The 15,796-nt window shown below is 34.7% G+C and overlaps 1 protein-coding gene across 20 annotated transcripts in view; it reads right to left on the bottom strand.

Annotated features, from left to right (window-relative positions):
- Nucleotides 1–15,796, bottom strand: part of Hdac9 (histone deacetylase 9) — an 849,535-nt gene that overhangs the window by 128,215 nt on the left and 705,524 nt on the right. Inside the window, exon 23 of one of the 20 annotated variants that reach the window (XM_063234099.1) lies at nucleotides 13,671–14,448. The exons of the other annotated variants lie outside the window; for them this stretch is intronic. Coding sequence (XP_063090169.1) covers nucleotides 14,403–14,448 — 46 coding nt within the window. The 3' untranslated portion in view covers nucleotides 13,671–14,402. Of the gene's footprint in view, nucleotides 1–13,670; nucleotides 14,449–15,796 lie in introns of those variants that run through there. 20 annotated transcript variants of the gene reach the window in all.

Below are 15,796 nucleotides of genomic sequence, written 5' to 3'. Positions count from 1 at the left end.
CAAAACAATGATACAGGCCTTCAAAACATGGTGGTAGGAACAGAACTAAGGTTGGTATTTTACATAGTGATCTTCAAGAGTTCCTCAGATCACCTGACATAAACATGCAAAATTGTTTAAATTCTATGAATATTAAATGCTTTGTTCTATGAACTTATATATTTATAACACAATCAATCTAGTTATCCTGTGTTTATAAAAATTTAGATTTTTTTCCCTTTCTTTTTCTTTTTCCTGCTTATCCCTGAGATACTATTTTTTCCCCTTTGAGAAGATTCTGACCCTTTCACTGTGTTTATTATGTTTTTTTTTATGTTATGTATTCTTACCATTTCTTACACTACGGAGACAAAACAGTATTTACTCACGTGAGTTTGATTTATTTCACTTATGAGTATGCTCTCAAGTTGCGTACACTTATAAATATCTCAACTGCCTGAATTTTAAGTACACAGTCAGAACAATTATCTCACAACAGGTACAATTTTAGTGACCATGATCAAATTCCATTTTCATAATTTATAGCTATAAGTGAAGGCAATAGCATGTACTATTTTTGTTTTTTCTTGCTGTCATGTTTCATTATTCCTATTTATGAAAAACTTCACTCATGGTTTGATTATTTACTCTTCCATTAGCCTCTTTGTAATTTTCTCCAATTTTTATGATTTTTTTTGAGCTCGCCTAAAAGCATTCAGTGCTTATCTTTGGACTTCGCATCCCTTTGTCTTTTATAGACATTTATATATTTTTCCTCATCTTTCCGATGACCCAGCTTCTTTTTGTCTTTTCCAACTTTTATTTCTTATCAGTAAATATTTGCAGTACAAAATGATTACATTCCCTGTAAAAAGTCGGTACATGTGCATAGCACATCTTAGTTCTTTTTCCATCCTTTCCCCTTTTCTCCGTCCATTCCTTCCACCTCTTGGTGACCCAGCTTCTGATACCATTTCTGCCTAAATTAGAATGCTCTGAAAGCATCACTGACTTATTTTCTGTGATATAAGATACCCTGGCAGCCTTGGAACTCATTAAATGAACAATATTATCATCATCACCCCATCTGTACCTGTCCAAGCCTTACAAGAATAATGCTTACTTTACGTTTATATCCAAAATATCCAAAAGAAAAACCAATCTTTCAGCTACTAATATATGACAGTGAATAATATTTCCACTGGCAAATGTAGTTAAACATGCCTTAGGAATGTGATGAAATGTTTTTTTTTCTTTTCTTTCTTTCTTTTTTATTGTTTGTTTTGTTTCTGTTTTTATTGTTCTTCATATTGATAGGTAGTTGCCTTCTGACTGGCTTGTCAAATACCCATAACTACATCACATGAGGCAAATTTCTGGTGAAATATACCCACATAGCAAGTTTATTCATTTTTGGTTTTAGGTTTTGCTTGTTCATAGTGAAAGGAACTGAACTCAGGGTGTCATACATGTGAGGCCACTAAACTATATATCCAATCCAAAATGATTTTTAAAAGGACAAGTTTTATTATTGTATTTTCAGAATACTGACTTTAAAATGCCTTCCAAAAATAGATTACTGTTTAGGACTATTTCAATACACTCACACCAAGCAAACTCTTTTTTTTTTCCTTCCTTAAGTTGTTTTACTGTCAAAACTAGTTTTATAAATTGTAATGCATTCAGTAATTAATACACCCAGACATGTGAATCATTCTTTCATCCAATAGTTTTCATTTTAAGGCAATTTCTAAGGAAAAATCAACCCATTTAAAAATCTATTCATTAAATAAATTTAATTCCAAGGAATTTAATTACATAACCAGGTTGTGCATGTGGCACTCAAGGCATCCTAATACAATATAAGAGTTTAAAGGAACCCTTCCAGTACTTATAAATGCTAGTTAAGTGAGTTGCTCATATTAGTAAAATGATAACAAACACTAGAACTTAAAATACTAACTTGTAATACTTTCTTAGAAGATAAATATTGCATATGTTTAATTCCAAATATAGAAGGAAGCATAGTATTAGACTTTTAAAGATGTTCTGGATATATTTTGTGAATCATGATTCAGGCATCAAATTTTCAAAAGCCAGAATATTCTAAATCGCAAAATAAATTACTTTAGAATTGATACTCAGTGTTCAAACCTTTCATTACTGATCTTAAAGGCTGCTTAGAACTTTCAGAATTCATAAGAAAGACCAAAACTCATTTTTCCCTAATGGATTTAACCCTACTGAGGGTCACCTGTAAATTTATTCTGCTATGTATTGAAGTCTTCCATTTGTTTCAATAAACATAATCATGCAAAAATCCTGGACATATTTGTTTAATATTTTTAAAGGAGACTAGGATGTCAAGGGTATTTTCTCTGTTTCATTTCATTAACATAAATCACTCTGGTTAAGATGAAACACCCTACACATGAACTGCATTAAAGCAAGTCTGCCCCTTAGGAGGAAAGTTAGCCAGGCCAGCTCAGGGACTAGTCCGAATCCAGATTCTGAACATGTTCAAAAACAGGTGCAGGCTCTTTACATCACACTCAACCAAAAGCTGCCTGCTCCCATGCTCCCCAACCCATTTTGATTTGTTTTGCATAGTTTCATATTTCTGCTTGATAGCTCCTGTTTATGTATTATACACATATACAAATACACATACATACATATTTAATACTTACTAGAAAAATCCCCTCTTTCTTTGATCGGGGTATGTTTCTTCAGGTGAAAAATGTATCCCAGTTGAGCTTTTATATCTATACCATTGATGTTGAACCTTTTAGAGTTTTCAATGATAACAAAAACCCCACTGTGGCACTTGTGCCATAGGTTCCTCACCAATGATCTAGGCCATGTTTTGTCAATGCAATTTCTCTAAGAAATATCTCTGCCTTGCAGCATTTTTATATTTCCCATAAGAACTTAACATAGCCATTGATTTTATCTAAGGCACAGTACATGGTGTGTAGTATACTGTTTCATTCTAGCTAATGACAGTACAACATATTAGAGGTATATGAATCAACGTGTATTTTTCATAAGGTTAATGAAGCTTAATTTTCAAAGTCCCTCCCTTACTTGTATACTGTCTAAGTCCTTGTACATATTTTTCAACTGTCCCTTTGTATTTCCATAATTGAATAAGACTGAGACCCACAAATAAGGGTTACTACCTGTATAAATTAGTTTTCCTTTTACTGGACAAAATACTGAACACTTATGATTTAAAGTAAAAAAAGTTTATTTGGCTCATAAATTCAGAGGATTCAGTCCTTAACTGGCTAGCATCAAAGCAGGAACAAGATGGTAGAAAGATATAGCAGGGCAGTAGCTTATTTCATTGCAGCCAGGATACAGAATGGTATAATAGAGGCAAAGTAAGAAGGGGTGAGGGACCAGATAAAGACTTAAACATCACAACTTCATTACCCATTCAAACAGCTTGAAAGATACTGAAGTTGACTATTTTTATGGTTGTTACATTGTGTCAACTTCAGAAGTTTAGAAGTTTAACTGGGCACTCAACAGGGAGCCAGGATCCATACTTTGTAAACATTCTCATCCTGTGCAAGAGGAGGGCACAGATATTTTGTGAGCACAACATCTGTCCTGAAAGTGGAGGGGGGCCTGTGTACAATATAAGCCAGGAGAAGAGGCTTGCTTCCCCCTTTTTGCTCTGGCTGTTGCCTTGAAGTGTTGCCCCAGTGACCATGCCACCCTGCCTTGGAGCCAGCTGAATATGGTCTGAAACTTACAAACAGTAAGCTAAATAAACCTTTCCTTCCTTCATTTTGGGTGTAGGGTGTTTTGATCCACAATGAGAGAAAAGTAACCAAGACAACTATTAAACTTAACTTCACATCCCACACTTTTCAACATGCACGGATATTTTGTGAGCACAACATTTGTCCTTAAACTCATCTCCTTAAGTTATACTTAATCTTTAAATAAATACAATAGAAACTTAGTAATTCCACTTAACATGACATAAAAATTTTACATATAATCAAAAGCACAGTAATACTTATCCCCCCAAATCTCAAAAGACTGAGTGCTGCTAAAATTTCAAGTTAAAAGTCTCCTCTGAGATATAACCCAAACTCTTTTATTGTGAAGCTCTAATTATTAAAATCAAGTTATATAATCTCACAGTACAATTGCACAGAATAAATATTCTCATTCTAAAATAGAGGGAAAAAAGGAGAGAAAGAAAAATTGACCAAGACTGAAATCCATAAGGTCAAAAATGAAGTCCTATATCTTTGCATAAAGCATCTGGGCACATTGAAGGTCTGATGTGAGTTCCAGAGCGCTTGAGCTCCCATCTACCCATTTTCTTGCAGACTGCAACCCATGGCCTCTCTTCCGTGACTCTGTTCCCTGCTTACAGCATCCCTTGAAGATTTTTCAACTTTGTAAAAACTTTGGATTCATTCCTATAGCTTCACTCACTGCCATCTTAGGATCTCCTTGCCAGGCTTCCTAGGCTTTCCTTTGTGGTCTGGGTGGAAGCTTCCCTAAACCCACAACTCTTGCATTTTGCATGCCTGAACTACCAGAATAATCTGGATGATGTCAAGATCAGGCTGAAACTCAAGTAATACCCAGAAGCCCTTGAACTATAACAACAGTGGTCTGAGAGTATTTAGATGGCTAAGAACAATGAAATAAATCCTGGAGAACCATTTCATATGAAGCCCTTGTCAACCAAGAGTCCTAAGGATTCTCTTCTGAAATGAAAGGTTCACATTTTTATACCCTCAAGCCTACAATAGTTGAGGTCACTCTGAACTCTGAGATGCCCTCAAAATATCTTTCTTCTGGCTCCTGTAGAAAGTACTTGGTTTCTTTCTAATGGCTCTAATCTCTTTAAGAACCACATTCTCTTGGCCAAGATTTTCTATATGGTTCCTTTTGAGCTAAAATTAAAGTTTTTTCAGTATTAAAATTTTTTTGCTCTCCTTTTTCACCCCCAACTGTCATGATAAGTGGCTAAAAGCAGCTGGTACCTATTCTGCTTCCTGAATATTAGACTGCCTTGAAGTGTTCTCCACCACATCATTTATTCTGTTGCTTCCAGTCTTCCAAAAAGACTCAGTACAAGGAATAAATTAACTTTCTTTGTTATAGTGTATAACACACACAATTGTCTCCTTGTTCCCAACTGAAACTTTCTGAATGCGGCCTTTACTTTTTGCATTCTTATCTATATTCTGATCTTCTAAATTGACCAAAATTCCCATCAAGCTCTTACAGCATTCTAGGGCTTCTCTAGTCTGTATCTTCAAAATACCAAACCTTTCTGCAAACCAGTTTCAAAGGTTTCTGAGTCAAAGCATCAGGCATGCTCACAGCAATGATGCTATTTCTAAGTACCAATGTTCTGTATTACTTTCTTATTGTAGAACACAATACTTGATCTTAGCAACTTTAAAGGACAGATTTACACGGCTTACAATTTCAGATCATTCAGTCCATGGTTGGTGCCTCCAAGGGGAAAAAAAACACCCTGGCAGAAGAGCATACATGTACAGAGCTGCTTAGTTCATTGTATGCAGGAACATACAACAAGGTATGAGAGAAAAGTGAAAGAGATAGAGATAGACCCCAAGGTCCTGTCTGCATAATACCCCAAGATACACTCTGTAGTGTGCTTTACTAGTTCACAGTGGATTCTAAACTAATCAGATGAAAATTAAGATTAATTTTTGCAGTCCCTGTGTAGGAATTATGACATGCCTATAATGTTTGAAATCATCCTCCCTTGACTATAGTCATGCCCAGGCTCTGTGTCTGTCTTCAGAAGGTTGGGCTGTCTTCATGTCTGATCAAGAAGCTGAAACAGAGTTGTGCCATTTCTACACTTCTCAGAAACATGTCAGGAAACATTTATCCGGAGGACAAACTTTCAATAAATTAAATCACAGTTTTTCCCCCACAAGCACCTACCTACCTAGGACAAAGAAGTTATTACTGAGTGACTGATTTTATATTTTGTTAAAAGAAGAAATAAAGTCTAATAGATGTAAGCACTCCAGAAATCAGTTTTGAGCTTATGTTTCCATAAAAGAAAGAAAATGGAAAATGGTTCACTTCTATAAATGTATTTAAAAGACAAAACTATTTTTACACATTGGATATTAATGGAATTTTAAAATGTTAATTTGATGAAGTAATATAAATCTACACTAATCATCTATCATATAAATTTGAGTCTTAAGCTTTCATGTGTGTTTTTAAAGTTAAAAACGCAGTTTCATGGGAAGTCAAATAAAGGATAATTACTTAGAGACAACAGCACCAAAAAAAGTACAAGAACAGGTACTACAGCCCACATGCTCCTGGTGGAGATCTGATGAGAGTACAAGAGGCTGCTGCTGGTGGACACCATAACTCACCATGTCCCCCTTCTGTATTTCTAAATCCATTTCCATTGACCTTGGGAATTGCAGTGGTTAAATGTCAAGTTTCGAGTTCCTATGTTGAAATCCTAACCCCCAGGGGGTGATATTGAGTTGGGAGTCTTTGGGAGATGGCTATAATACGATGTCACAGCCTTCAAGAGGGAGATTAGTTCTATTATAAAAGAGGTCCCAAACATCGGTCTTGTCCCTGCTACCATGTGCAAATATGGCTGTAAGTCCTCATTTATGAACTACAAAGTAGGTCCTCATCAGACAGTGAATTTGACTTCCCAGCTTCTAGAATCATGAAAAATTAATTTGTAGGTTTATAAACTTCCCGGTTTGGATTGTTTCATCATAGCATCATTAACAGACTGAGACAAGAATCCACCCAGTTTCTCTATTTGAATTAATGTGAGAGCACATCCACATCTCTGTTCTTACCATGTCATTAACTTCCTATGTGATCTTGGTAAGCCTCTTTTCCAATTCATAAGGATGTTTGTGGGCAGGTGAAATATTATAATAGATCTAGAGCTTCTGTGCTTTCAGAAGAAAGAATACTAATTACTTTTTCAGTATGTGGGGCAAGAAAAGTTCATTAATAGCCCATAGGACAGATTTTATAGATTTGATTACAAGGAAGAATTCTTCCCTCACCATCATTTTTGGTAAAAAAAAAAATATGTCACACTTTTGCCTCTCTTAGAGGAAAAAGTACAAAAGTTTGTTATATAACATTGTGCTTTCCAACCATATTAATGATTTCCCAATCATATCATATTGTGGGAATAAGAATCAATATGGTCAAAGGAAGCTGTATTATTTTATATCATTGAAGAACAATTATTTACTTTTTCCTATCTAACCTATGAAATGTCGTAAAAGTCTATCTCAATGTTATTTCATGACTTTTAAGTGCTTTAATATAATGCATTGCTTTCTTTTTTAATTTAAATAACTAAACCTATACTGATACCTTAAAGTTAATGGTTGAGTATTTACATAGACAGTAAAATGAAAGTGTTTTAAGCAAATGACTACAGATTTTTCAGACTTATTGCTGTGATAGCTGTAATATCTTTTAAATATGTGATAACCACAGCTGTGGTTTAACAAAGTTCAGAACATCTGTACATTTAGAAATGAAGTATTATATTATCTTTGGAAACAAAATGATATTGCCACACTATGATATCCGTAAGATCCACTCCCAAAGCCACATTCTTTTCTTAAAGCAAGAAAAGTTACACATTTTAACATTTACTCTTTTATTTCAGGGTGTGTTTTCTCACAATGGAGAATATTCATATAATTGACACTATGTTTTTATTGACATAAAGCAAACAAACCAGTCTCCATTTCTTTTCCTCAGCAAAATACCATCATGAATAATGAATAAGGTCTTCAAATTTTCAAGTCCGCAAATGGACCTATATATAAGACTAATTATATATTCAGAGTGCAATTAGTTCCTAATTATGAAAGGTTAAAAAAAACATAAATTCATGTTTTTAATGTGTCATATCTGATCTAAAATACATTTGGGAGATATGTGTCTACATTTAAGCTGAAACAAAATATACACAGTTCACTGTAAAATATCACCAATTTGCTATAATTTTGAATGACAGTAACTTTACCCTAAGAAAATTCACAGGGTGATTTAATGGTGATATCAAAGGAAACTGACCCTCTTTTCCCTTTTTCCTTCATTGTCAATTTTGTTTCTCCTTTCTTTCTTGGTCTTTATGATGGTGTGCTACCTAAGAATCACTCAGATGCAACCAGTAGAAAATGCTGATAACACTTGTAGAATGTGGGCCATTCAAGTGCTTATTTTATGCAATACAATATTATAATGACAACATATTGCATGTATTTTGTGTTAGATTGAAAGATTTTACAGGTATATTTTAATTTTATGTCATATTAATGATTAATTGTTTTAAATGCTCACTACATTTGTCAACTATATGTCAGCACTTTTAATACTGTTCTGTGGAATACTAGTTTCACTGGTCCTCATAAGTATTTTGAGGAGGAATCTGGAGAAGTTAGGAGTCTCATGTTCAAATAATTTTAGGAAATACTGCACGTAATAATGTCTAACTACTCCTAGAATTATTTTTTAATATATTCTTATGAATTGTATTTCTTCAGGAAGAAATTTTTCACTATAAAATAATTTTTATTGTTGAGAAATAGTTTTTATTTCCCTTGTATGTACTGTTTATCAGAAAATAGTTTGGAAAAAAATTTCACTGTTTCCTGAAATTTCCAGCTGTCTGATGTTGAAAATTTTTACATTTTATCCTACTAAAGTTGACATAACAAAATATAGGTGGGTGGTTTGAACAACAGAGTTTTTATTTTCTGACAGATCTAGGGGCTAGAAATCAAAAGTCAGCATGCCAGGATGATTGAGCTCTTTTCTTGATTTCAAACAGTCGCTATCTCAGTAGATGCTCCCACAGCCTTTCTTTGATGTAAGTATATTGTGTACATGGGGAGAGCATGAAAGAGTAACCCTCTAACATATCTTCTGAAAAGGGCACTAATCCCAGCAGGGTAGGGATCTCATCCTCAGAACCTCATCTAACCCTAACTACCACCTAAAGGTCCTATCTTTTAAGTATTATTGCAATGGGGATTAGGGATTCAACATATGAATTTAGTGGGAGACAAAGATTTTGTGTATCAAAGTGCCTAATAGAAATAAGCTAATATTTTCAATAACCTGAGAACCCTCATATTCTTCTTTCTTCTAGTGTAAGCTGATACTGACTATAACCATCACTGTCAAAAATAGGTCAAGGGCCTCCTTAATTTCTTTTAGGACAGGCTGGTGATTATGGGATCAGTTTTGTCTTTGCTATAGAGAATCTCTATTCTCAATATGGTTACTTAGGTTTAGATACACATGGTCCTAGAAGAGAGCTAGTATCTAGTCCATTCTGTGCACAAGAATACTCAGAAAGAAGTAACAATGAATAATCGTCAGGACCATGAATGAAACTGGAACACTAATTTCAAATTAACTCAACTCCAAAATTCTTAACTTTCTCTTTTATAAAGATCCAAGTCTGATGGTACCACTCATGATTTTCCTATCTAAAGGTGATAAAGATGGAGAAAGTAATAGATCCAGACTGCTTATCCTTTGGTTTTCATCTGAGAAAGTTCATGGTGGATAATTATCAATTCATTCAGATATATAGTCAATCATGAACAGTGGGATCACAAGAAAGGAAGTAGTGGGACTGGGAGGAGGAAATCCTTAGTGATTCCACACAGCTGGCCTCTAAAAGAGAGACTTCCTCTTTTCTGTTTCTTGGCTTTCAAACTGGGTCAGAAGCACTTCTGTGCAACCTCTGTGATAGCCTATAGAAGCTGGGATTTAATTTTGTGGGGTCTTTATTCCTTAGGGTGTTAGAACAACTCTCACACCACAGGAGGGTTCCTCACTTATTTCTGCCTCAAAGGGGTATTAGTAATAATCCTTCTTATTACAAAATCCAACCAGACCTTCTAGTGTGATGACTAATTAGAAGATGTTCTCTCTTTTCTTTCTTTTCTTTAATTCAATATATCACGTATAATCATTTCAGCCCCTAAATATAAGTGTTCTCTCTGGAAAAAAAGGCACAAACAAAAATGTTTTGAAAAGTAATCACTTGTTTAAAAAATGGAAATTGGGCTTCTGTGTTGTGAGGAATGTATGTGTATAACGGTGAAATTCAACACTGGTAAATGATCTGACTACCTCAAAGTGAAGTTTTTGCCTTCCTACACTGGCCTTTAACCCTGCCCTTTCCTCCAATCTGAGAAGAGCTGATGTTGATGGAACATATAATGGCCTCTTTCCTGTGCAGTAAAGTCAGCAATAAAGCTTAGTAATTAAGGGTACCAGGGAGGCCCAGCCCAGCAGGCTAGTGGTGTGGCGAACACTTTTAGAACTTCAAACAATATCAAAGTCACTAAGAAACGGGCCTAGCTCAGTTCTGGTTTGAATTAAGCCTCACTTCCACACGCACTTTTCAAATCCAAGCTCAAACAAGAAAGCCAAGGCCTTCTGGATTTCATTAGAGCCAATTATCTTATCTGTTTCATCTCAGGCCTGACCCTAAGGCTGGCAAACAGCTATTCAGTGCATTTGTGTGGTTGTTTGAGAAAGCCTCCAGTCAGCCAATGGCCCTAGGACCTGCTAATTAAAACACCGTTGCCCCCCTGCCTCCAGTGATTAAATATTTTCAAGCTTTTGTAAATAATTTTTCCATTCTTTGCCTCAAGCCTCAAAGGTCCAATACATGCAGTAATTTATTTAGTTTGTCAGAGAATACTGCTGGAAATAGGGTCATAATGGAACCTTTGGAAACTTTTATACGTCTTCGTACTTCTGAAAGTGACAGTTTATAAACCAGCCAAATGTGTATACTGTTTCTGATGTAATTATGCCCTAATGGCCTTTCTCCTTTTGAAGTGATATAGTGTATAGCAGGCGTACATTTTGTCAATAATCATATTTCCTCCAATGTCTACATGATATCTAGAGTCGGAATTTAATGAGATAGTTTAAGTCTTAGAAATTGTATCAAGGTCTCTTGCCTTGAAGTCTTTTGCTTGGGGCCTGTTCACAAAGACTAACTCAGGAAGACGAAGACTAAAGGAACTCAGCTTGCTCTCCAGGATCAGGTCCAACAAAAGGACACTGAATTTTTTTTTCCAGATTTCGATTCAGACAACTCAGTGATATGGTGGTGCCACTTCAGAAAACAAAATATTAAGGATGAGAATAACTGAGTTTAAAACATTTCCAAAACCTGGTTTATACGCAGAATGATCTCAGATATGAGAGTTTCCCCACGGAGGATTGTGTGGGTAGGGAAGACTGGAGTGACTTCTTTTGCGTCAGGACGTCTACATACTGCAGCAGGCACAGGCTTTACACCCTGCAGGCCCACAAGGCTTGCCTGCCTTCCGGACTCCACAGGCTCCTTGGCCATGAGTGTGAACCAAAGCATGTGTGACTGCAAACATCCCGAGCAAAACACAGACAGAGGGATGAACACACAGAGCCAGGGCGCCTCTCCTCAGCCCTGGCATGACCATATGGACTCACAGCTCTTCCAGCCAATCCGGCCATGTTTTATTGGAGGAAAATAAAAAGCCAGAGTTTGTTTGTTGTTGTTGTTGCTCTTTTTGAAGTATTACAAGGAAAAAACGTCGGCAGGCTCATTAGTTGGACCCAGTGCGCACTAACACACCTATGAAAAAGAACTATGAGACCAAGCAGCTCTGCTTCTGTTGTTTTTAAAATGACACTCTGGTCTTATCCTAAATAATAGGCTTTTAATAAAAACATCTACCAAAGGCAAACAATTAAACAATACATAAAGCACCAGGGGGCAACGTCATGATTTGGTTACAGTCTGGAGCCATTCCAAAGGAGAGCATGTGGGTATTTTACAAGGAACAATACACTTCTCCAAAGATATTACATAAATTTTAAATTGGCCCATGTAAGCCCTTCTAACTTGGCAAAGGATTTTATGCTGTACCCTGACAATGGGATGATTTCTTTACCTTCTCAATTTCTCTAAAGCATGTTGATTGTTCCAAACTTACATATCTTTGCTGTCTCAAAAGAAGGACAAAACAATAATGTGTTAATTTTTAAAAAATTTAATTTGTTAAGCAAATTAACAGGAAAGGGATCCCTCTATATTAACTAGTTTTCTTCTGATTCTATAAGTGACCATTTGACTTTTATAAATTGTCACTTCAAAAATCTAAACAATGGAACAAGTTTGTTAACTTTTGGCAGACATCAGTCCTAGGTATAGTTTAGAATTTATAAATTTAAACTTAATGAATATGACATATAACCTATTTTATTATTTCTGTTCCTGCCCTTTCCTCCTACTGTGAACCTTAAATTAATTATATTTATCAGAGAGTAAGGCATTACTGAATAATTTCTGCAATGATAGTTTCATTTCCGAAATCCTAGACATAAAGGGAATTAAACTACTAAAAGTCTGCATAATGGAAAGGATCCAGGTATATAAAACAAAACAGTGGCTCAGTGGGGTAAATCTAACATCCAAGAGATGGTTCCGGAAACTGAAAGTACAGAAGGATAAGAGACCAAGCTCTCTCATTTTTAAATTATATAAATCTATGTCTGTTTTATTCCTGCTCTCAGTTTTGAATAAAATTCTCTTCATCTCTTTGCATTTGGCTACTATAACCCATTTGTTTCTGAAATTCAGTCCCTTTCAGCAACTCCACTACTGCTTTAACTTGAAGATGTCATGAACCAAATAAAAATACACATCCTAGATAAACTAACATTTTGTTTCCAGTGCAAAAATACAGTTGCTTAATTAAAAAGATAATACATAAATAAAGTTTTTTTTATGTTTCTTTCTGTCAACCTTTTAGAATGAAAAAATATCTTTGAGTTTGGGGCACTGATAGATTTTAATTTCTGCTGACCATAAAAGTTAATTCATTTATCTACTTTCAATATTGTAGCATATGAATTGTAGTGGAAAGAAGTTACTTTGCTTTCCTTCCTGCCAAAGCTACACAGTTCATGAGTTCACTGCCCTCCACATGGCTTTACAACATCAGTTCTGCTCTTCAGAATAGGAGATGTTTAGACAGCCAATACCCAGTACTGCAGTGTCCACAAAAAAGATGGGCAGATTCATAACAGATACAAGGAGAACCCCTCACCATTCTAGATAAGTGCCAGAGGAGTTTAAATGCCTGCATAAATGAGAACAGATGTTGATTTACAAATTTCATTTACATGACATCAAATCAGTGGGAAGAAATATGGAAAACTGAGTCTATCATCCAGATACTTGCTATCAGGCAAAGATCTAAACTCCTCTCTGAGGGGCTTGACTACCAGAAAACAGTGTGAACTTCAACCCTGCACCTCAGTAATATTGGAACAGACTTTGAGTTGAACAGAATTTTTTAGAAGATTCTTCCGTCTGGAAAAGGCAGTAAGTAAATTCTCACTAGTAAACCATAATATTTATCTAGTTCTCAAGAAAAAGACTACAAATTTATATTTATGGTACATTAAAACAGAATCCTTTTGCATTATTTATCATTTTAATAAGTCTATGTATAGTAAACTTCAGTTGTAAAGTCACAGAAAGAGAAGTGAATCATTCAGGTAAAACAAAACAAGACAAAACCAAACAAAAAGAACAACAACAACAACAAAAAACATTCCAAGATCCCAAAACACTGAGATTTTGTTAGAGACAAGTCACTTTTATTTGGGCCAGAGCTTTATCTTACCAGTAAAGGAAGCTGAATCTTCAAATATTCATACTTTAAACAACAACAAAGTTGACTCTGTAATTTTTCATTGCATTTATCTTTCATTCCAGGGATTTCATATCATAAGTAATTATACAAAAATTCCATCATTATAAGATTAGATACTTGAAATTGTTGAATTGATCTGAGATATCTGACAGTTGAGAAGATCTGCTATTGCTGGCCTAGGAGTAGGAATATCTTCACAATATTTCACAGGTCTCATTTCTTGATAGCTCACACATATGTCACAAAGTTTTTTTGTAAAGCAAGGGCTTTATAATTCAGTGTTTCAAGTTGAAAATAAAAACAAATCATTTTCAGACACACAAATTACCTTCTTTCTTGGAAAGAACAGCTAGACAACAAAGGTAATTAAATGTTGCTATTCTTTTTTGACTAGTTCTTGCTACTGAAGAAATCATATAATTGCAACACAAATTCCTTGAAATTCTTGTTTATATTACTGTTCTAAGAAGAAAAAAAAACAGTTTAAAAATATTTTACAGTTGACCTCACCTTTTAAAATAGTAATAAAAATAAATGTAACATTTGAAATATTTTAAGTAGTTCTTCACTGTACATATAATTCATCTTCCAAACTTTAGGCATGTCAGGTCCTTTGCTAGCCTTTTCACCTGAGCGCTGTATTGTCTAATAATATCATATCTCTTTGATGCTCAGCTCCAAAATCAAGTTTGCAAGTTTCCTGAGGAAGACAGGTGTGCGTAAGATCAATTTACTTTCAGGGTCAAAGAGCAGAAATTCTAAGGGTATCTAGAGACACACACCTATAGAAATTGTAATTTTTTGATGAAAATTGGTACAATATGTTGCACAGATGAGAGAGGAAAAAAATGTTCTTAAATTATGTTTACTCCTAAAGCTAAAGAGCTGACAGCTTTCTAAAATTTATTCCTATGGATCATTTTCCTTGTGACTTGTTTGATCAAACTTCTTGAAAAATCTCAACATACAAAATATAAAGAATAGAATATGGACTGTGAATAAAACTGCGGCTCATAACAGCCATAAATTCATATGTTTTTTTACTGAAATAAAATATTAATAGATGAAAGTCTTTACTGCTTTGCTCCCAAGATTGATTGACAAGTTCAGATTTGAAGCGCACATCTTATTTATTAGTCAAATCTTACAAAAAGAGAAAATGTGGGCTTGATTTGTGAGCTATGATAAATGGTTTGGGAAAGAAGGTAGTGGAGCCAATTTGATATATACAGTATTTCATATTGGCAAATTGTTTCAAGAAATTCTACCCGCTTTCCCAAAATGCCTTGGACATCCTTGGGAAACTACGTGCTAGCATGAGTATAATATATCTGCTTGTCACTAACAATTGTGAATCCAGTGCAAGACTGGGAATCATCAACCACAGCTCTGATAGACAAAATAAAATCCCAAATCATTTGATAATAGTGAGTATGATATTTAGATGACAACAAATCATTCTTTATTTCAAAATGGGACCAAAAAGTACATTCATCATCTATGTTCTATTAAAATTTAATTTGTTATTTCTGAAGTTTAATTACATTCCATTTATGAAAACTCTAGATGATACATAAGCAAAAACTATTCCTCTTAACCAAGATACAAAACTGTATTTACCATTGGAAATAGTTTGATAATCAAAAGGAAAGATGGTACATAGTTCTAATTTCATAGGCGTTCTTACAATGTCAAATGAAGGAAATGCAGAAGAAATGGCTTAATATAAAGGTAGTGAAAATCTAGGAGGTAGACTTACAATTTTAAAATAATATCAGCAATTTCAGTCTCCAAACCAAATAGTGCATATGTTAAGATGCATTTGCAAAGAATTTCTCACCATACTATTTGTCACTCTCCACTCTTAATAGAGGATCTGCTTTAATTATTCAGCAAAAGCTTGCCCTTCTGAAAATTCTAGTTGGTTGCACATGTGCAGGTTATAGTTCAGGCCCATGAATACTGTCTCTTGATTAACTTGTTGCCAGCATTTCACTAATAACCACAACCATTCACTTAGCTATGTGATTTTCAGAAATCTACTGGCA

This window comes from Cavia porcellus, unplaced genomic scaffold, assembly GCF_034190915.1.
Source record: "Cavia porcellus strain 051 isolate PalLab524CR breed Dunkin Hartley unplaced genomic scaffold, mCavPor4.1 scaffold_2, whole genome shotgun sequence".
Classification (NCBI taxonomy): domain Eukaryota; kingdom Metazoa; phylum Chordata; class Mammalia; order Rodentia; family Caviidae; genus Cavia; species Cavia porcellus.
This window is presented reverse-complemented; position numbering and strand designations above follow the sequence as displayed.